This window comes from Mauremys reevesii, linkage group 11 (assembly GCF_016161935.1).
Source record: "Mauremys reevesii isolate NIE-2019 linkage group 11, ASM1616193v1, whole genome shotgun sequence".
Lineage (NCBI taxonomy): Eukaryota > Metazoa > Chordata > Testudines > Geoemydidae > Mauremys > Mauremys reevesii.
This window is the reverse complement of record NC_052633.1, coordinates 64,251,316-64,273,158: the sequence shown is the minus strand read 5'-3', so window position 1 is coordinate 64,273,158 and position 21,843 is coordinate 64,251,316. Positions and strand designations below refer to the sequence as shown.

At 40.5% G+C, this 21,843-nt stretch overlaps 1 protein-coding gene across 1 annotated transcript in view; it reads right to left on the bottom strand.

The window, feature by feature from the left end:
- Positions 1-1,770: 1,770 nt before the first annotated feature.
- LOC120374875 (protein mono-ADP-ribosyltransferase PARP14-like) overlaps positions 1,771-21,843 on the bottom strand; it is a 41,963-nt gene continuing 21,890 nt past the window's right edge. Inside the window, exons 11-19 of the mRNA XM_039495261.1 lie at positions 20,541-20,634; positions 18,254-18,403; positions 16,911-16,973; positions 15,646-15,813; positions 14,741-14,959; positions 14,020-14,640; positions 10,219-10,364; positions 6,379-6,553; positions 1,771-2,655 (exon numbers count right to left, since the gene is read on the bottom strand). Coding sequence (XP_039351195.1) covers positions 2,366-2,655; positions 6,379-6,553; positions 10,219-10,364; positions 14,020-14,640; positions 14,741-14,959; positions 15,646-15,813; positions 16,911-16,973; positions 18,254-18,403; positions 20,541-20,634 — 1,926 coding nt within the window. The 3' untranslated portion in view covers positions 1,771-2,365. The remainder of the gene's footprint in view (positions 2,656-6,378; positions 6,554-10,218; positions 10,365-14,019; positions 14,641-14,740; positions 14,960-15,645; positions 15,814-16,910; positions 16,974-18,253; positions 18,404-20,540; positions 20,635-21,843) is intronic.

Genomic DNA, 21,843 nt, shown 5'->3' with positions numbered 1-21,843 from the left:
ATCAGAGTTTCAGAAGCCAAAATATATAATACTCATGTTGTTAATATTTTCCCCATTCTTCAAATTTCTTGTTAAAAACACATTTCTTACAATAATTACGTCTTTTCTGTGGGCATCATAATCAGTCTTTCATACTGATGTAGCTCCTGAAATCAGCAACCTTTTCCAAACCTTGTTAAATAAAAATAACCTGAAATTTAGGGCTGCAGTATTGTTCCTGCCTAAGCATAAGTCTACTAAGACTTTCCTGTAAATTATATCAACTATAAGTGAAAGCCAAATTATGATTGTGAATGTGTGTGGGAGAGAGACAGTGGAAGTGAAGTGTTAAAACTTTAGTACACAGAACTTTCCAAGGGCTTGTCTATATTAGGGATTTTTGCACTGCAGAAAAACTGCGTCATCATACAGAAGGATTTGCAATTGTGCAACTTACCCCGACAAACCAGGTAAAATCACTGTAGCTACCATGGAGCAAAACTCCTTCAGGCTTGTATACACGAGGAAATTTACAGCCAGAACTATACCGATATAATTATACCGTTATAGTGTGCTAGTATCTCCCCACTTTTATTCCAGAATGAGTGCTTTTTTGTGGTATAGCATACCAGAAAAAGTGCTTTAAATTATTATGCAAACAATGGGTCCAATCTTGCAACCGTCCACTACTGCGTTAAGTAAATTTTTGGAAGGTCAGACCCTATACTATGTGCTGCTGCTGAATGAAAGATTATGGAATGTGATATTGCTGTTATGTACAGCTTTTAAATGTCATTTTGTTTTTAAGTTATGGTCTAGTCACACAGAAAAATCCTGAGAGTAAAGTTTTTCTAAAAAAGCAAAACCTGCTTAGAAAATTTGCAGTCAATATTTTCATAGATGAATTATGAAAACACAGTAACAGAGATTTATAACAGAAATACAAACTACCCCAGAGCAAATCCTATCAGTATAACACAACATGCAATAACCATTTACTGTAACTAATTCAGCTTTATTGCAGGTACTATAAATGTAACATGACAACATCTTGAATGAAGATACAGACAGAGTAAGAAGCTAACTCTCTGAAGTACAATTGTTCAGTATATTAGCATCATAAGACTTAGGACATTCACTTATTAATTGGTACTATTTTAAGTTTATTTGTTCCTTGATTTACATTAGGCTGCTGTAAAATATACAAACTCCAGAACTGAATACCTGGCTTGTAGAATTATTAGTTGTGCTCAGTCATAATTCTGAATAAGAGACTAATAATTAAAATGTGTTTGGATACAATGCAAGAATATTTTTCATTTGGTTGATATGTAATGTAATTGAGCAGTTTTCATTTTTGAAAACTGAACTCAAAACTTCATGCAGTGTAAACTGTTTGCATGTTCTAGTACAGTGGTGGGCAAACTTTTTGGCCTGAGGGTGACAACTGGGTATGGAAATTGTATGGCAGGCCATGAATGCTCACGAAATTGGGGGTTGGGCTGTGGGAGGGCTCTGGCTGGGGGTGCAGATTCTGGGGTGGGGCCACAAATGAGTTCAAGGTGTGGGAGGGGGCTCAGGGCTGGGACAGAGGGTTGGGGTGCAGGGGTGTGTGTGGGGGCTCTGGGGTGGGGCTGGAGATGAGAAGTTGGCAGTGCAGGAGGGTGCTCCAAGCTGGGACTGAGGGGTTTGGCGGGCGGGAGGGGGATCAGGGCTGGGTCAGGGGGTCAGGGATGCAGATTCTGGGCAGCGCTTACCTCAAGCAGTTCCTAGAAGCAGCGGCATGTTCCTCCTCCGGCTCCTATGCTTAGGCATGGCCAGGCGGCTCTGTGCGCTGCCCCATCCACAGGTGCCGCCCCTGCAGCTCCCACTGACTGCGGTTCCCAGCCAATGGGTGCTGCAGGTGCCGCACTTGGGGCAAGGGCAGCGTGTGAGCCCCCTGGCTGCCCCTACGCGTAGGAGCCAGAGAGGGGGATATGCCATTGCTTCCGGGAGCCAGGCAAACCCCCAACGCCCCCCCGCAGCTGGAGTGCCAGAACAGGGCAAGCCCCGGACCCCACTCCCCAGTAGGAGCTCGAGGGCCGGATTAAAATGTCTGAAGGGCTGGATGTGGTCCCTGGGCCGTAGTTTGCCCACCCGTGTTCTAGTAGTTGCAAATATTTTTTTTTTGAAGTAGGCTGTCTTGTTTTTTGACTATTACAAAACTGTATTTAAGCAACTGGGCATATCCATAGCAATCAAACTTTAAAAAGCTCACATAGTGAAGTATGTTTTACCATCCTTCATTGCAAATGTTTTCTCACTAATTTTTTATAATTTTATAATTAACTTTGAGGTAATCTTACAAAATAAAGATTAAAAGTCTCTTGCATGTAACCAAGAATGCTTATTTAGTGAAAGTAATAAGATATTCCGGGTAAGCTTGAATGTCATTAAATATGACAAACATCGATGGATTTGCCTTATTATCAGTCACACTATCAAACAGATCTGTAGGATCAGTGTTGCTTTTTGATGGTGGTGCAATTATTCCTTTTTGTCCAGCACAATATTCTCCAACGAGGACTCGGGCCAGGTACATGTATTTTTTCCCATTTGCATCTGGTTTTGAGTAGGTATCATGGGCAGAATAACTGGCGCTGACAGCAAAGTAGGTTCCATTCCCATAGCATGCAGCTGAGATCAGAAAGAGAAAGATTTTAGAAATTTTCATGAGCAACCATCATTTGTCTTTCACTTTTCTATATCCAAGATGCCTACAACCTTCGCCAAACCTTGCCATGAATAAAAAAAAAAAAAAATCTGGGATTGAAATTAGAGCTACAGCACCATTCCAGACTTAACTTGGCATGGAGCCTTTTACCAATGTCAAGTGTAATAATATCGAGCTGGCAGTTTATCACTTAGCTCCAGGTTCTTTTCACACTGTGGAGCTGCTGCAGGACATTACACACATTCACTCTGTTTATCCTCTGTGGAATCTCTTTCACACTACAATTTAATATATTGGTGTTACAGATGCCACTACAGTCATGACACCATGTTTCTTGCACTGGGGCCCATTCCTTCTTACCTATATCTGGAGAAAATTGCTAAAACAAATAGTATTTCATAAGCAGAACGGGCACGAAGTGCACAGATATCAAATATGCCTTGAATATATTATTAATAACTATACACCTTCCAGCCCCTAATTCAGGAAAGTGATCACTCCATTGAGTATACAAACAAGATTAGAACATAAGAACGGCCATATTGGGTCAGACCAAAGGTCCATCTAGCTCAGGATCCTGTCTTCTAATAGTGGCCAATGCCAGGTGCCCCAGAGGGAATTAACGGAACAGGTAATCATCAAGTGATCCATCCTGTCACCCATTCCCAGCTTCTTGCAAACAGGCTAGGGACACCATTGCTGCCCGTCTTGGCTAATAACCATTGATGGATCTATCCTCCATTAACTTATCTAGTTCTTTTTTTAAGCCTGTTATAGTCTTGGCCTTCACAACATCCTCTGGCAAGGTGTTCTACAGGTTGACTGTATGTTGCGTGAAAAAATACTTCCTTTTGTTTGTTTTAAACTTACTGCCTATTAATTTCATTTGGTGACCACTACTTCTTGTGTTATCAGAAGTAAATAACACTTCCTTATTTTCTGTCTCCACACCAGTCATGATTTTATAGACCTCTATCATATCCCCTGCTTAGTCAGCTCTTTTCCAAGCTGAAAAGTCTCAGTCTTATTAATCTCTCCTCATATGGCAGCCGTTCCATTGTTACAAGCCAAGGTTACAAGATGTACCTTTGCCCACCCCTGCTTGCTCACAACAAAAGACCAACAATCCACATCTTAAATGTTTGAGGCATGTCTAAGGAATCCCAGATAAGTTGAAATTTGAAGTTCTCTTCCACTAGGAATAAGAAACTGGTTGGGTCTGCACACTTTCTAGTCAGACTTCAAGGAAATTTATTTGGGTATTTTAATTAAGTGATTCTATAAAAATGTTTCTCCTTTGTAAGTTCAAGCAAACTAGACTAATAGAACGTCAAAGCAAACTTTTAAACAAGTGTTTTTGATGTGTTAAACTAGTCCATTTCAAATCAAACCCTAGACAAAGTGCATCTTTACATCTTGCAGAATGACTTGAAGATTGATAAATGTATTAGAAATACTGAAGACATGACAACTGTTGATTATATACCTATGGGGTTCTGGGTGAATTAATAAAAACTTGTTGATTGGTTACAAACAACTGTGTCCTGATCTGAGACACACTGTCAAAGGTAAAAGTAGACCTGAGAAGAACTGTCTAGGTGGAGAGGAGAGCAGATGCTGCATACTCTCCAAGGCCAATGCATCGGCCACATTCTCCAGACCTTTGAGAGACACTTTTTGCTTCAAACACAATGCGTCCTAGAGCTTCCATTGGAGCAGTGAGTCATTAGCTAAAACAGGCACAGCAGAACACTGAAGATGAGCATATTAAACTACACTGAGCTTCTGCAGACAACTATATTCATTCACAGACTGGCAAAGCAGCCTAATTCTCCCTTTACCCTCACCCCAATAAGAAATCTGAGTCCAATCCCAGCTGTTGAAACCTCCTACTACATTCACACACACCCCAAACACATAGCACCTACCAGCTGCCTAAACTCTCCTCCTATAATCTCTCCACACCAGAAAAATAAACCGCAAAGACGCACCCATCCCACTCCCAACACAGTCCTGCAAATCCTAGATAAATACACAGGCAAGAACTACTTCCAGTCCTCACGAGGTACTCAGCTTCCAGGTGTCATCTACTGGGAAATTGGGTAGTATTGTAAGGGTTAGATATTATCAGTACATCATACTGAAAACAACAGGCAAATATTAGAGCAACGTATCATAGCCATGTGAGATGCTCTATTTGTCCACAGTGAACATTATTTAAAAAAAGAAAACAAAAACAAAAACAGTATTTGCCAACAGCATTTTCTACACAGCAGTACCTGAGATACCACTTTATTCTGACACCTTGAACAGAAAATAAATCAGATGTATGGTAGGTTGGCAAATGTTATCATTTAATGGTTATCTCTGTATCTCTATCTTAGGTGTATCTAGTGCACCAATCAATATGGAAAATGAGGGGGTATTTCCTGGAAGAAGGCAGAGATGGGGGGTTCTGAAAATGGGAAACGAACAGGGAGTTTCTGGAGGGACACTGGGGCTGATAAGGGAAGCAGAGACAGAAAGATGGATGATCTGACATAATATTGTCAGTTATACAGAAGTAATAGTATTGTCTCTCAGTACTTTATAAAACTGGGGGCCAGTGAGAAGACTCTGAGACAGGACATCTAGAGAATCTCCCTGCAGAATTCCAACTCTATCATTTTGTTTTGAGGACTGGGGTTCACCCCTACAGAACAGACTGTGGGGCTCATTTCCATTTTTAGCCAATCCAGGAGGTCAGGTCCTCCCCCAGCTCCCTGGCAGCACAGATCTATTAGAACCATTTCACCAGGGACTCAGTCTGATCACAGCTGTCCCCATACCAAAAAGAACATTTAGTACTATGCTGTATTATCTTTTCTGATTAACCTTTACAGGACCAAATGGACAAAATACTTATACGCTCCCAGCCAATTCACAAATATTTCTGATCTGCCATTCTCCACCCCTTTCCATTCTGCAAAGGAGGTTTATCCTTCTTGAACATGGCAGGTGTGAGATCTACATGTGGAGGGAGACAATGCAGACTGATATAAACAGAAGATGAATGCCTCCACTGACCAGACTGTGATGGGGCTGTCTGCAAAACAATTAGTTTAACGTTTAAAGTAATACTGTCTCATAAAAGCACCTTGCTGATTCTAGGCTCACAAGAGAACTTAATCAGTTGATCACATTTGAATTTTATTTTATGTTGGATGCACACATGTATCTTTGATGCACTATTTGGCATATACAAAAAGAGGGCTGGTAGTCGAAACTCCCGAGATCTATTTTCAGTTCAGCTATTGGTCCCTTGGCAAGATGCTTAACCTTTTTATGCCGGGGTTTCCCCATCTATAAAACGAGGATAATACTTCCTTGCTTTACAGGGGTGGTACAAGAGCCTAAATGCATTAATGTTTGTGAAGTGCTCTGAGATCTTCTGATGAAAGGAAGTGCAGAAGTGTTAAGAATCATTATTGTATTATTACTTCTAAAGCTGAGTCATGACTGCAGTGGAGCACAGCTGAGGCAAATACAGAATACAACCTATGTACAGAAAGGAATAGTCTCCAGGGCCAATAAGGAATCACTGTCCATCTGAGGCATGTGTATATAGATGGCATGATACTGTTACACCTTGTCATCCTATTTTATCCTCTGTGTAAGAAAGCAACATGCTTTAAATTTCATATTACCATTCATTCCAGCGTAACTGCGATTAAATCCTTTATTATTAATAATGGTTAATGAGCCACTCGTCGTTCCATGAAATAGACACCTCTCATTATTTGTATTGCCATTTTTGGAATCCATCTCCTGCTTTTTTATTTGGTAGGTCTGCCAGTAGAATGGATTTTGTATCCTTTCAATCTACAACATTAGAAAAATGAAATATTATTGATAATGACCAAAACCCTTGGCATCAAATCAGAAAAACATGATGATTAATTACAAAGGGGCATTTTCTAGCCCTATTTATACTGATATTTCTCTTGAGTAACTCCACTAAACAATGTAATTTCTCCAAATTGACATGGGTTTAACTGATTGTGTGACTGGCACTGATTGTGTCATTGTGATTAGTTATGATAGAGGCAGGACTAGGTATTCCATGAAATAGAAGCTTCTCATTATTTGTGCTGCCATTTTTGGTATCCATCTCCTGCTTCTTTACTAGGTAGCCTGCCAGTAGTAACAATGTTGTATGCTCTCAATCTACAAAGTTAAAAAATGAGACTTGATATTGATAATGACCAACATCTGCAATTAAAGCAGATTGATACTGGCATCACTTGAGAGCAGCACCTGGCCCACAATGTGATACGAAATATTTTGCTTTCAGAGCCTCATTCTGTGACTGATGTATCATTTTTATAGTTGGTTAACAGGATATCAAAAATATTTAGAATGTGCAGTAAGAGAAGTAGTAGTTACAAAAATAACATATCCATTTAGGAAAAGGTTCATTAGTTAGATTCTCTCTGTACCATTTCACTGCTGTCCCATATCTTTTATATATCTTCAGTGAGGTGCTAGCTTTCAAATGGCATGTTGCAGTGGTTAAAATATATCAAAATATGATGGGGAGATCACCAGTTTTGGTGCATGTTGTTACTGTCTTGCTATTATATGATGATGTGGTAGCTTCTTGTGATGATCGGCATGCATCAAAAGGAAAAGAGTAGAGACCAGCCAAGAAGTGTATCTGAAAGGAAACAGTGCCCCACCAGCCCTATATCCAGCTAAATAAGTGTATGCATGTGTGTATTAGCAATGTGGTAATCTGTGTAGCAGAACATCCCAATTCATCTAATCGCCATCGTTTAGACTTGAGCAGAAGGGCGCACCTGTACCGATGTAACAATTATTATAACTGGTAGGTCTAAAGTCCTGCTTCAGGACATGTTAGAAGATTTAAGGTATTTCAAAAGAGGGATTTTGCATAAAATTAAATGATTATGTATTGTTTATCTGTCTTTTCTCCTCAGCAAGTGGAGAAGCAAATGGCAGCGTTTGGTCTGGAAAAGAGAGGGAGATGGCCAGTGGGCAGAACATCTTTTATAGGAGGGGAAGTGGAAAGGTACCTCCTCCTATTGCTCACACTTCAGATTCTTTTACTTGGAAAGTCCTGACTACCCCAGCCAGAAAGAAGGGGGAGCTCCCTCAAACCAGTGGGATGAAGAGGAAGGAGAGCTTATCCTCTGCTTTTAGAGATCTGCTCTCCTGCATGCCTCCTTATTTTAGCTTCTTGGTTGCTAGAATTTAAACAACAGTACATTGCTATGCTTCACTGTAGCAAAAAGGCTACTATGAAAGGGTTAATATTGTGTACTAAACATATGACACATACACTGCATAAGATTTGCTTTGAATATCTTAACTGTGATGTTAACTTTGATAATGGTTAGCATTATGGTGCTATTGATATCATCTACTTTGCCAGTGTTAAGATTCTTTTTGTAGATCCTTAATATTCTCCCAAATCATCTAACTAGAAGGTTGTTTGCACACACCAGCAGGTGAGACGTTGGCTTTGTCTACACTAACAATTTTCTTGAAGTCTCCCATCTTTGTAGTACCACTGGTGCAACTGCACTGCTGGCAATAACAGTGGAAGTGCTAGAGCAGACAAGGTGCTGGCAGCCAGCGTTTTAAAACGATGGGCGAGATTTTTAAAGACATTTAGGCACATAAAGATGTAGACAGGAGCCGAGTGGGATTTTCAAAGGCACTTAGGTGTCTTACTCCCATTGATTTCAACCACTAGGTGCCTATCTGCATTTTTAGGCACCTAAATACACCTCTACCTTGATATAACGCGGTCCGTGGGAGCCAAAAAATCTTACCGCGTTATAGGTGAAACTGTGTTATATCCAGAGGTATATATATCCAGAGGCTCCAGCCGCTGCGGGGAGCCCCAGGCCCTTTAAATCACCACCGGAGCTCCGGCAGCGGGACTCAGGCAACGCTTTAAAGGGCTCGGGGCTACCCGCAGTGGCCGGAGCCTCTGGCCCTTAAAATCCGCACCCAAGCCTGGCTGCCAGAGCCCCGGGGCTCCGGCAGCCGGGCTCGGGCGGGGATTTAAAGGGCCCAGGGCTCCACACAAATTTGGATATAACGCAGTAAAGCAGCAGGGCTCAGGCGGCGCTTTAAAGGGCCCAGGGCTTCCCACTGCTTTACCGCATTATATCCGAATTCGTGTAGTATCGGGGTAGAGGTGTACCTTTAAAAATCTGACCCCATGTTGCCTAGACTTGCTCTCATCAGAGTTAGACTACATGGTGATTATAACCCCAGCAACCGTCTATAGTAAGCTCCCACTGGCAGAGCTGCATGTAATGCAGTAGGAAGAGATTTTAGGAAAAAAGCTAGTGTAGATGTAATGGTAGCAACCATCTTCATGGTCAAGTCCCTTTTTATTATATTTTTTGTAAGGAATTCCCTGTGTGTAGTAATCTCTAGTGTGCAATTAACTCTTAAAGAAGCACAGCAGTGGAACCAATTAGAGGAGCTATTGGGTCTTGCTTTTCCTGACTAGTTACACCTAGGAAGATCTCAGAAGGAATTTGGAGGTTCCAGGGGAAATCTCCACGAAGCATCCCAAGTTTCTGAAAGGGAAATGCTGGCCACTCCCTAAAAGCACTGGACAGGGGAGGGGCCATCAACCAACTCAAAGATTCTAGAGAGGAGAGATGATCTCCTAAATTCTTTTGATAGATGCTAGCAGACTGATGAGCTTCCCTCCCAAGAAGACCTGTCATAGGAGATAAGGACCCAGATAGTCAGCTGATATAAACCAGCATCATTTCATTGGCTTCAATGGAACAAAGCTGATTTATACCAGCAGAGGTTCTGGTCCGAGACGTAGGGTGGAAGAAAGGTAGTGCTGATGTCTTTCCATCACCAGCCCCCATTCTCAGCACTGTCTTGAGAAGACTTGTTCTGAGAAGCAGTCTCACTGTAAGGTTGGGCAGAGTGACTTTGCTAGACTTCCGAAAGCTGGTGCTATAACTGTGATAGCTTAGCTTCTTTTTTGAGCTTCCTTCTCCAAAGCAATAAGAAGATCTCTCTCTCTAGATATATATAATAAATAAAAACAGACTAGGAAAGGATATTCTTCATTGTGTCTGCTCATGGTTGGAAGTTGAAGCTAGACAAATTCAGACTGGAAAGAAGGCACACATTTTTAATGGCAGGGTAATTAACAAATGGAACAATTTACCATTTGTCCTGGTGGATTCTCTATCACTGACAATTTAAAAATCAAGATTGCACGTTTTTTAAAAAGATCTGCTCTTGTTCAAAATGAATTATTTTGGGGAAGTTCTATGGCCTGTTTTATACAGGTGTTCAGACTAGATGATCACAATGATCCTTTTGGACCTTGGAATGTACGAATATATTAATCATTCCTCTCCTATCAAGGAACTGTCCAAATTTTAGAAATCTAAGCCAACTCTTCATCCACCCTTCGTTATCTAATCTAGTGCCAGTCACCAAGATATCTAGGCTCAAAAACCAGGGCAGCATTTTACCTTATCAATTTTGAATGTTGAACATGTCTGTTGAAACTTCATCTGAACATCTTGATATTCTTTCATTTCTGAATGTAGCTCCACCACTTTGACACGTTCTTGTTTCATATCACACCACTCTTCAGGGAGAGTTACTAACTGTTTACCTGCAAAGTAAACATTCTGTTAATATTATTTACACTACATTCCTCTGGTTATGCAGCCATATGCCTTATTACAAATCCTTTCTGAAAGTAGAACACCCATTTATTATCCAATCTCTAATTAATGCCATTCTTTGTCAAGAGAATGCATATTCCATGGCTTCTGGGTCAGATTTACTGATGCACCCAGGCTGCTTTCCACCCTGCTGGCAGCTCAAAGCAGCCATAAACCTATCTTAGCGAGACATCCGAAGATTCACAGGTAAAAACAAAAGAAGGCCGTCAGACCAAAGGTCCATCTAGCCTGGTATCCTGTTTTCCAACAGTGGCCAATGCCAAGTGCCCCAGAGGGAATTAACAGAACATGTAATCACCAAGTGATCCATTCTTTGTCACCCATTCCCAGCTTCTGGCAAACAGACGCTAGGGACACCTTCCCTGCCCATCCTGGCTAATAGTCATTGATGGACCTTTCCTCCATGAATTTATCTAGTTCTTTTTTGAACCCTGCTATAGTCTTGGCCTTCACAACATCCTCTGACAAGGAGTTCCACAGGTTTCACAGACTGTGCGTTGTGTGAAAAAATACTTCCTTTTGTTTGTTTTAAATTTGCTGCCTATTAATTTCATTTGGTGACCCCTACTTCTTGTGTTATGAGAAGGAGTAAATAACACTTCCTTATTTACTTTCTCCACACTAGTCATGATTTTATAGACCTCTATCATATCCCACCTTAGTTGTCTTTTTTCCCAAGATGAAAAGTCCCAGTTTTATTAATCTCTCCTCATATGGCAGCCATTCCATACCCCTAATCATTTTTGTTGCCCTTTTCTGAAGCTTTTCCAATTCCATTAAATCTTTTTTGAGATGGGGCGACCACATCAAGATGTGGACATATCATGAATTTATATAAGACAATATGATATTTTCTGTCTTATTATTATCTATCCATTTCTTAATGATTCCTAATATTTTGTTTGCTTTTTTGACTGCCGCTGCACATTGAGTGGATGTTTTCGAATTCTGCATGCAGAGGTGGTCTCCTCATCTCAAAAAAGATATACTGGCACTAGAAAAGGTTCAGGAAAGAGCAACTAAAATGATTAGGGGTTTGGAGATGGTGGAGGAAAGATTAAAGAGGCTAGGACTCTTCAGCTTGGAAAAGAGGAGACTAAGGGGGGATATGATAGAGGTATATAAAATCATGAGTGATGTGGAGAAAGTGGATAAGGAAAAGTTATTTACTTATTCCCATAATAAAAGAACTAGGGGTCACCAAATGAAATTAATAGGCAGCAGGTTTAAAACAAATAAAAGGAAGTTCTTCTTCACATAACACAGAGTCAACTTGTGGAACTCCTTACCTGAGGAGGTTGTGAAGGCTAGGACTATAACAGCATTTAAAAGGGAACTAGATAAATTCATGGTTAAGTCTATAAATGGCTATTAGCCAGGATGGGTAAGGAATGGTGTCCCTAGCCTCTGTTTGTCAGAGGATGGAGATGGATGGCAGGAGAGAGATCACTTGATCATTGCCTGTTAGGTCCACTCCCTCTGGGGCACCTGGCATTGGTCACTGTCGGTAGACAGGATACTGGGCTAGATGGACCTTTGGTCTGACCCAGTACGGCCATTCTTATGTTATGTTCTTATGTTTTCAGAGAACTATCCACCATGACTCCAAGATCTCTTTCTTGAGTGGTAACAGTTAATTTAGACCCCATCATTTTATATGTATAGTTGGGATTATGTTTTCCAATGTGCATTACTTTGCATTTATCAACATTTAATTTCATCTGCAATTTTGTTGCCCAGTCACCCAGTTTTGAGATATCCTTCTGTAGCGCTTCACAGTCTGCTTGGGACTTAACTATCTTGAGTAGTTTTGTATCATCTGCAAATGTTGCCACCTCACTATTTACCCCTTTTTCCAGATCATTTATGAATATGTTGAATAGGACTGGGCCCAGTACAGATCCCTGGGGGACACACTATTTACCTCTCTCCATTCTGAAAACTGACCATTTATTCCTGCCCTTTGTTTCCTATCTTTTAACCAGTTACCAATCCATGAGAGACCATCCCTCTTATCCCATGACAGCTTACTTTGCTCAAGAGCCTTTGGTGAGAGACCTTGTCAAAGGCTTTCTGAAAATCTAAATACACTATATCCAGTGGATCCCCCTTCTCCACATGCTTGTTGACCCCCTCAGAGAATTCTAGTAGATTGGCGAGGCATGATTTCCCTTTACAAAAACCATGTTGACTCTTCCCCAACAAATTTGTCTCTGTCTGAGGGGTGGGAGTGCAAATGCAACAGAGACAAACACCTACAAGATCTCTATCAAGCATTCTTACAACTACAATACCCACCTGCTGAAGTGAAGAAAGAGATTGGCAGAGCCAGAAGAGTACCCAGAAGTCACCTACTACAGGACAGGCCCAACAAAAAAGTAACAGAACACCACTAGCCATCACCTTCAGCCCTCAACTAAAACCTCTCCAGCGCATCATCAAGGATCTACAACCTATCCTGAAGGATGATCCATCACTCTCTCAGATCTTGGGAGACAGGCCAGTCCTTGCTTACAGACAGCCCCCAAATCTGAAGCAAATACTCACCAGCAACCACACAACAAAAACACTAACCCAGGAACCTATCCTTGCAACAAAGCCCGTTGCCAACTCTGTCCACATATCTATTCAGGGGATACCACCATTGGACCTAATTACATCAGCCACTCTATCAGAGGCTCATTCACCTGCACATCTACCAATGTGATATATGCCATCATGTGCCAGCAAAGCACCTCTGCCATGTACCTTGGCCAAACCGGACAATCTCTATGTAAAAGAATAAATGGACACAAATCAGACGTCAAGAATTATAACATTCAAAAATCAGTTGGAGAACACTTCAATATCCCTGGCCACTCGATTATAGACCTAAAAGTCGCAATATTACAACAAAAAAACTTCAAAAACAGACTCCAAAGAGAGACTGCTGAATTAGAATTAATTTGCAAATTGGACACCATTAAATTAGGCTTGAATGAAGACTGAGAGTGGATGGGCCGTTACACAAAGTAGAACTATTTCCCCATGCTTATTTCCACCCCCTCTACAGTTCCTCACATCTTCTTGTCAATTTCTGGAAATGGACCATTTTCATTACCACTACAAACAGTTCTTTTTCTCTCCTGCTGATAATAGCTCACCTTAACTGATCACTCTCCTTATAGTGTGTATGGTAACACCCATTGTTTCATGTTCTCTCTCTCTCTCTCTCTCTCTCTCTGTGTATATATATATAACTGCATATATATATATATATGCATATATAGATATATATAATATATCTTCCTACTGTATTTTCCACTGCATGCATCTGATGACGTGGGCTGTAGCCCACAAAAGCTTATGCTCAAATAAATTTGTCTCTAACGTGCCACAAGTACTCCTATTCTTTTATCATCTTTGTTTCCAAATCTAGCACCTTTCTCAATTCTCCAGTATATGGCTGCTCAGAACTGTTAGTATTCCAGATGTGTACACGAACTGCTACTTTGTTTGTCCCTTGTATATTCTCCCCACAACTCACTCATGCTAAGCTAGACACAATGTGGCCCTAAGTAACATCAAACAGCTTTCATTCACCTTCATCTTTTGAGACTCTTAGAATGGCCATAATTTTCCCTCTGTCATCTCTGGCACATTTGGCTTCCAGATCCACTTTATAGTTTTTATTCCAAATGGTGATGTTAATCTCTTTTTGGTTTAATGCTGCAGCATCCTCTAAGCGTAAATTTGTTAGCCTGTCAAAAGGCAGGTACTGATTCTTTTCTAGATATTGCCACTCAACGAGGTTGCTGAGAAGTTCTGCCTTAGACTGTTCTTCTTGAACCGCTCTAACTCTTTTGATCATGTGTTGAATTTCCAAACAAGCACGTAAGACGTCTTTGGTAACACCAGATACTCGAATTAAGGGCACAGGATCCTTGCATTCCAGCTGAATAATGATGTACAGTTTCTTCTGGAGGTCTGCCAGTTCCTTATATTCCTGATCATCAAAGCTTGAAATCCATTCATCTGAGATAGTGCTTTCATGCTGTTCCTTTAAAATCAGGTTTTTAATCCAGGATACAGCATCTTCCACATTTTTTTGGCTTTCACCACAAATCTGAAAAACAGTTCTCTCAATTTTCTTTTGCAAAACCATTGCAGGCTTTTTTTCCATAGCCGAAGAATTCTGTTTCTGTCTTCCAAAGCCGAAGAATGCTGTAATGAAGTATAAATACTTGCAGTTACTCAGTTGCTAAAATTAAATAAGGGTTATTTATGCCTCAACTTAAAAATGAACAACCAGACATCTACTTACAAGCACATTTTGACAAGAAGGACTCTGATGCAGGTGTATCAGGTACATTAGCAGTACCTTCTCTTTTCTGCATGCATGCATGGAACACACTTAATAGTTGTGGCTGGAAGATGATAATTTTAATGTTTTTCACAATTTGAACAGATTTATCACTTGCAAAATCAACTACAGCATCCATCATGTTATTAGCTACTACTGCTGGATCAAGGCCTGCTTGACCTGTAACAAATGTAACAATACAAAAAATACAATGTGTTGAAAGACAGTTAATACAGATATACTTTTATTCAAGCAATGGACCCATGCAAAACTAGATCTTAAACATAGCGCCCAATCCTGCATTCTTTGATTCCAGTGATTCTCATTGATGTGAATGGATATTTTGGGTGGTCCAGGAATGCAGAAGCAGGGCTAAGGAAAAATCAGGCCTAAAGAGATAGGTTCATATCCTATCTAAGGCCTGTTCCTGCTCCTACAGAAGTCAGAGTGGAAACTTCCACTGACTTCAGTAGCAGCAGGAACAGGCACACAGACACCTTCCAGTGGGATATCCATGAACATCAGTTGAGACAAGCATTCATGGTTCTCTAGATAGTAATATCATATGGATATTCTCAAGTCTCTAACGTTAAAACATGACAGTCTTAAATATGAAAAACATATCAAGTGATTTAAGTTAACAAGAGTGATCTCCAGCTTCCTTATCATTTCAAAATCCTTGCTCTGACCTTCACTAGACATTATTTGAATGCCCCAATGCCACAACAATTTTCTTAATATAGGAGAATAAACTTTTCAGGTAAATCAAATCCCTGGAGCACTGAAGTCAATGGAATCACACAGGATGAATTTGGTCTCAAGAAGGCTGATTGGTTTTAGTTTTATTTTCCAACAAAAACATAAACCTGTTCCAATAGCTGGGAAGGCAACCGACGTGTACGTCTTCAGTTCACACTCCTGGAGCACTTTGGAGACTAAAGATTTGGTATCGTTCTGGGCAACAAGATGAATTATTTTTTTGCACATCAGGTTTCCTGCTTGTGTGGTTATAAAGCCATTGTGAGGTTGTGAGGCTGAAAGATGAAAGAAAATATATAAGGCATGACAGAAAGTGATAAATCTTTTAATTATCCATAATACAAACTTTTCTAAATCATCATCTTCACCTGCCTGTACTACCCTTTCCTTAAGCCCCTGCACTGGCTTCCAATCTCCGTCTGCACCAGCTGATTCAAACCCCTCATCCCTGCTTTCAAGGCCACAGCTCAGCTTCTGTCCACATCTTATCAGGCCTTACTCCTCAGCTTGAGCTGTGCACTCAGACAGCTTGGTGCAACTTAGTGCTCCACTGGTATCCAGACTCTCCTCTGTGGTTCTGTGGACTACACAGCCTCACTCCTCTTTCAACTCAGACCCACTTCCTGCAATTGCCTTTCAGTGCTAACCTACACATTTACCTCTTCCCTGACCTTCTTCCCTCCAGTTATGTTTACTTAACAAACACGGAACTCATTACTTTTTCCTGTTGGATCTTTATCTTCCATTGGTTGTATTTATCATTCTTCCATAGATTATGTCTAAAATTAGATATAAATTCTGCTAAGGTAGGAACTTTCCTTTTTTACTTGTCTCTGAGCCATGCGGAGGATGTGGTGGGTTGCTGGTATAGGCCAGCAGCACATTGCTACTTCCTAACTTCAGAAAAATGGAGACACAAGAAAGGAAGTCAGAGGGTTGTGTCAGAAGCACAATGTCTTCTGAGGCTTCCCCTGGCTGGTGCAGCTAATTTAATTACATATAAATATGTACCACCTAGTGCTCAGGCTCTGACCAAAGGCACCATCTAACCCTTTGTATTTTGCCCTGTTTTGAAGGGTTTTACTGGTGCAAGAGGACGAGTCATATAGCAGAGCAGGTTCTTTTAATTTATCTTGATGCTGACATCTCTTAAGGATTTTTCTTTTGCTTTGTACTTTATTTTAACATCTCTTAAGATGTTTTACAAGCATCGTATTAATTAATTAAGGAGTTGTGAGATCATGGATAAACACAAGTACAGTAGTGGGTTAATTTTCAGCAGTGGTATGCACCCACCGCTTCCACTGCCTTCAGTGGAAACGGTGGGTGCTCAGTGCCTCTAGAAAGCAGGTCACAAATGCTGTATTTATACCTAGCTGAGCACATTCTGCTTCAACCTGTGGTCCAGCACCTTCCAGAATTGCCTTAGAGACACCTAAAATAAGAAAAGGCGTATTAGTTTGACAAATCAAATAAATGAAGAGTACTCTTAAAGTCTCACCTAGGTCAACGAGACCAAGTACACAATATCTCTCACATCTGGTAATAGTATAGGCCAAGATTTTAAAAAAATAAAAGCCTACATCAGATGCCTGTTAAGGCATCTGCCTGATCTTCAAAAGTGCTAAATACCCAACAGTTCCCAATGAGGTCAAATAAAACTGTTACTTCCTTATAGATAAGTCCTATAAAATTTAATAGGGATGATATCAATAACTTGGTTTATAAATATTATAAAGCTTATAATATTTAAAAGAGAAATATTTACTTCTTATGTAATGTTTAAACTTCATACTGACTGTAACAGGGTCAGGATGGCTTGCCTCTTGAGGGCTGGAGGGCTTAGGGGTAGTGAACCCTTACTACTAAAGATGCACACCTGGATTGGATCAGGTAATTCCCAATAAAAGGCAGCAAGTGGCTGCAGTGCAGGGGGAAGTTCAGGAAAGTGCAGGAAGTAAAAGAGGGTTCTGCAAGGAAGAACCTAATCCCAGCGGGGTTTGGAAGCAAGAGCCACAAACCTGAGGCTCCAGCTAGATTGGGCCTGGGAGTGGCCTGCCAAAGTGGGAAAGACCCCTGTAGGATGAATTGGAGACTGCTGGGAATGATCAGGCTCCAGCAGAAAACCTTGGGACGCAAGGTTTCCCTATTGAGACTACAGGCAGGAAAAGCTTGGGAGTGACCTGACAAGAGAGTAAAACAGATGGACTGCGTTTTGGAACTCTTGGGTTTTATTTTGGAGCTTTATTTAGGTGAATAAACTTGGACCCTTGAGAAGGGGTGACGAATGGATCAGAAATGCCCATGTGGCGTTTGTTTAAAAAGCCCTTTGAGGGAGAAATTGTTAGTAGGTACCTGGCCATGAGGGGTATATGGGAGACAGCTGACCCCATTACACAGAACATAACAGACAATGATTCCCCACCTTAGAATTCTATAGGGAGGTTTAAACATTCTAGAGACAGATTCTCATTCTCTATTAAATTCAATAGGATTTTTCTATATACTAGGGCGAACAGTATTATTTTCTGGTGTAACAAATTATATCAAAATACAGACACTTCCTAGTACAGCTTTCCCGGTTTGAAAACGTCAAGGTACAATGTATAAAAAAAGACTTGTATATATTGAAAATTCTTCCCCCATCCCCTTATGCATGCACTCAAACCACTCACAATGTATTTCTCATTAATCTCAATCACTAGGCTAAAGTACCTGCTTTGAGGTTAAACATTTGATTTGATATGTTTACAATGACATCTGTCTTTTCCGTGGTAATGTCTCCACTTGCTATTTGGAACGTAATGGAACCAATCTGCATTTCATGCACTCCTTGTACTGGGGTTGTAATGGGCCCAAAGAAAACTGCAAGGGAAAAAAAAGAAATTAAAATGGATAAAAGTGTATCTCAGCAAAGGTTCTATTCCCTAAAGTGAGGGACTCACCTGCCTCTATGTGCATTTAGTAGAGAGCTCACAAAAAGTTTGATTTTTAGTCTGGCACATTCCCATGGAGAAGATGACAAAAATACCCAGTTTAAAATAAAAAGTTAAATCATGTTCACCCACACAAAGCCCAGGTAACTGTGTGGGAGAAAGCTGAGCCAGGGAGATAAGATCCACCCCCAATCTGGGTCTAGGGCACACAACTTCAAAACAACCTATCCTGTTATAGCTGCTGCTCCAATATGTAGGCTCAAATAGCAGCCACAGCCCCGCAATGCTAATGTATTGTAGCCACTGCCTCTTTGTAAATGGAAAGTCCCTGGTCTCTGTCTTTACCTGTTCTCATCACTGCCCTCCAATCTGGGATGGCGTAGAAAACACTTTTACAGTGTACATGGAGCAGAGGTGATCCCTGTATGATTGTACACTCAGACAATATGGGCCCACTGCAGGATATACGAGTGGAAATGTGATTTAGTATGAAAATAAGCAAGCTTGTGGATTCTCATTTTTTTTCAGTAGCCTTTGGGCTGGTTCACTATTCCAGGATCTGACTATTATATTCTTTTTAAAAAAATCTAATTAAGTTTGCAATATTTATCCTGTTCTTTGTAATCCTGTCAGGTTGGACAATGAAAAAAACTATTTAGTTTCACATTTGTTTCTCCTCAGTCTTACTTTCTTGCAGAATGTCCACTGATTTTAATAGGAGCGAGACTGGCCCCATGGGATGTATGATCCAGTAATTCACCAAGCATCACAGGTGGTAGTAAAACTGTTTACCTGCTCAGAATCTTTGTTAGTTGGTACGCTGCTAAAAATACCTGTGCCCTGTCTACACTACAGCTTCTGCTACTGTTATGACTGGTGGTGAATTATGGGCATGATTTTTACTAGTGTACACAAACCTATTGCTGGAGTGATACAATTTTCTGCTTTTACTGATTTTTACTAATAGGATTATTGTAGGGATATTAAAGAAGGTTTATATTAAACATGGTTTATATGAAAAATGACTTATTGTTAACTGATGCCTTATAACTAAAGGTTTATGTTAAAAGTAAATTTGTGATTCTAACCTGCAAGCCACCAGCTGTGTCTGTGTGAAGCCTGCTCAAAGAAATACTTTGTATAAAACTTGTTAAACATTAATTAACTCTAAGTAAGCCAAAACAGTAGCTGTTATAGTGTATAACTAGAGACCCCCACCCTCTGTAAATTTTCATCTCACTTTATCTTTGATTGTTAAAAGACAGGGAGTCTCACATAAATTGGTCACACCCCAAAAGGTAAAGAGACAGTGAAATAGATGTGATTAAGATAGAGAATGTATGTGAATGAATGGTTAGGGAGTTACCAGCCTGAAGAATTCAGTGTTGGCTGAAGAAGGTGTCAAGTGGGATCAACCAGATGACCCCCCGGAGGCAAACTGGAATCCACCCACCACACCTCAAAGGAAGGAAAAACAAAACATCTAACAACATGAAGCCAGCCACCTGCTGATTGATTTAGCAACAGCAGAATGAAGCAACTCCTATGAACTAACATAGGGAAAAATCCCTATAAAACTGGACTCTAAAGAATAAGGACTTTGAGTCTATGGTTCTGCTGCCAGCCTCCAGGAGCATCAGATGCATCTGACACAGACTCGGCTCCATCCTCATGACCAAGATACCTGGCCAGTAACTTGGCATGAGCAACATCTAGGCTGGTAACTATAACATCTATACAGAACCTGAGTGAGTGAGTGAGTGAGTGAGTGAGTGTGTGTGTGTGTATAAGGAATAAGTAGTAATAGAAACAAGTAGAAAAACATTGTTTTTTGTTTTGTTATGGTATTTACAATAAATGTGGCATCTTTGCCTTATCCCTCTTAATAAGATCCTGCTGGTTTTTATTATATTGGTATAACATTATCACTGCTTTACTTTGAACACTGGGTCTGACATGTTCACCAAACCAATATCAAAAAATATATATTTGAAAAAAATCTTAAAATTTTCATTTATCACTACAATATTTATAAAACTTACAAAACATTAACAAAACAAACTTACCTTGTCCTTGCTGGGCATTCTCTGGCACAGTCTTGTGCATTTTGACATTGGTAATATTTCCACTTGCTCTATTTTGCAGTTCATCTGAAAATGCCTAGAAAAAGAACCACAGTCATCAGTTGTAGACATCACTTCTTTAGCGTTTCCTCAGTAGTAATATAGATTTGAAAAGTAAAAATTAAATTTAAATTTTTTTAGAAAAAACTAAAGGTGATGGACTAGATGCTGTCCACCGAGCAATCTTATTCAACACTGAATGGAAATATTGATAAATTGGAATCATAAAGGAACCATGATGCCTTCAAAATTATGAGCAAGGGAGAGAAACTGGCAAATTGCTTCAGGTTTAACACCTTCAGGCAGTACAGTGAAAGTATAATTAGCATGTAATAGGGTGCATAGACAGAGGGCTTATTCCTAACAGGAGTGATACCGCTAACTCAATTCCTGTCCACACACAAAAACCCTTAAAACTCAAGTTTGGTGGTGCTTTTAACTCAAGCTGGATGGCCATCAGGGAGTATGGGCGGCAGCTCAAGTTAGCACAACTCCTCACCTGCTAACACAATCACTGTATGCTGCTTGCAGCAGCACAGCGTGGCTGCTCTCATTCAAGCTAAGTGAACTCAAAAGGAGTTAAACTCAAGTGTAGATAATTTGAGTTATCTATTCAGTGAAGACAGAGCCAGAGAGAGGAGGGGGAAAGAGAATGCTACCTGAGGCTATGCATGAAAGATTCACATGACTCCATGGGCTAAGGTATATTTCAGTGTTAACTTGTGCCAGCTCCAGCAAATGCGAAAAAAATTGTGCAGGAAAGCCAGGTGACTGTGTATGGAAGAATCAAAGGGAAGCTTTACATTCTAGGAGGAGTCCAATGGCAATTCTATCAGAGCAGGAGCAGAGGTCAAGATGGAAATCCAAGGATACTTTCTTGGCTAGCATGATAATGAGCATGTTGACATCTGCCCAAATCAGAAGCAGCATAATTTAATGGCCTCCAGACTAAAGGGGAATCTGACACTGGAGGATGACATGAGACACACTGTCTTTGTCTCCAACAGTGCTTTTCCTAACATTGCTCTAGCACCAGTGAAGCTCTACCAGTTCTAGCAATGGTGGAAGCACAGAGTAGACTGGCAACAAGTGTTTCTACCACTCTATTATTTAACTCTTAGTGGTAAACATGCCTGTGACTGGTTTACACTAACACGTCAACCATAGCTACCAGTAGTGGAGCTGCACTGGTGCTAAACCAACAGTGCAAGGAGGGCTGACCATTCCCGGTGTAAAGGCAGGAGGG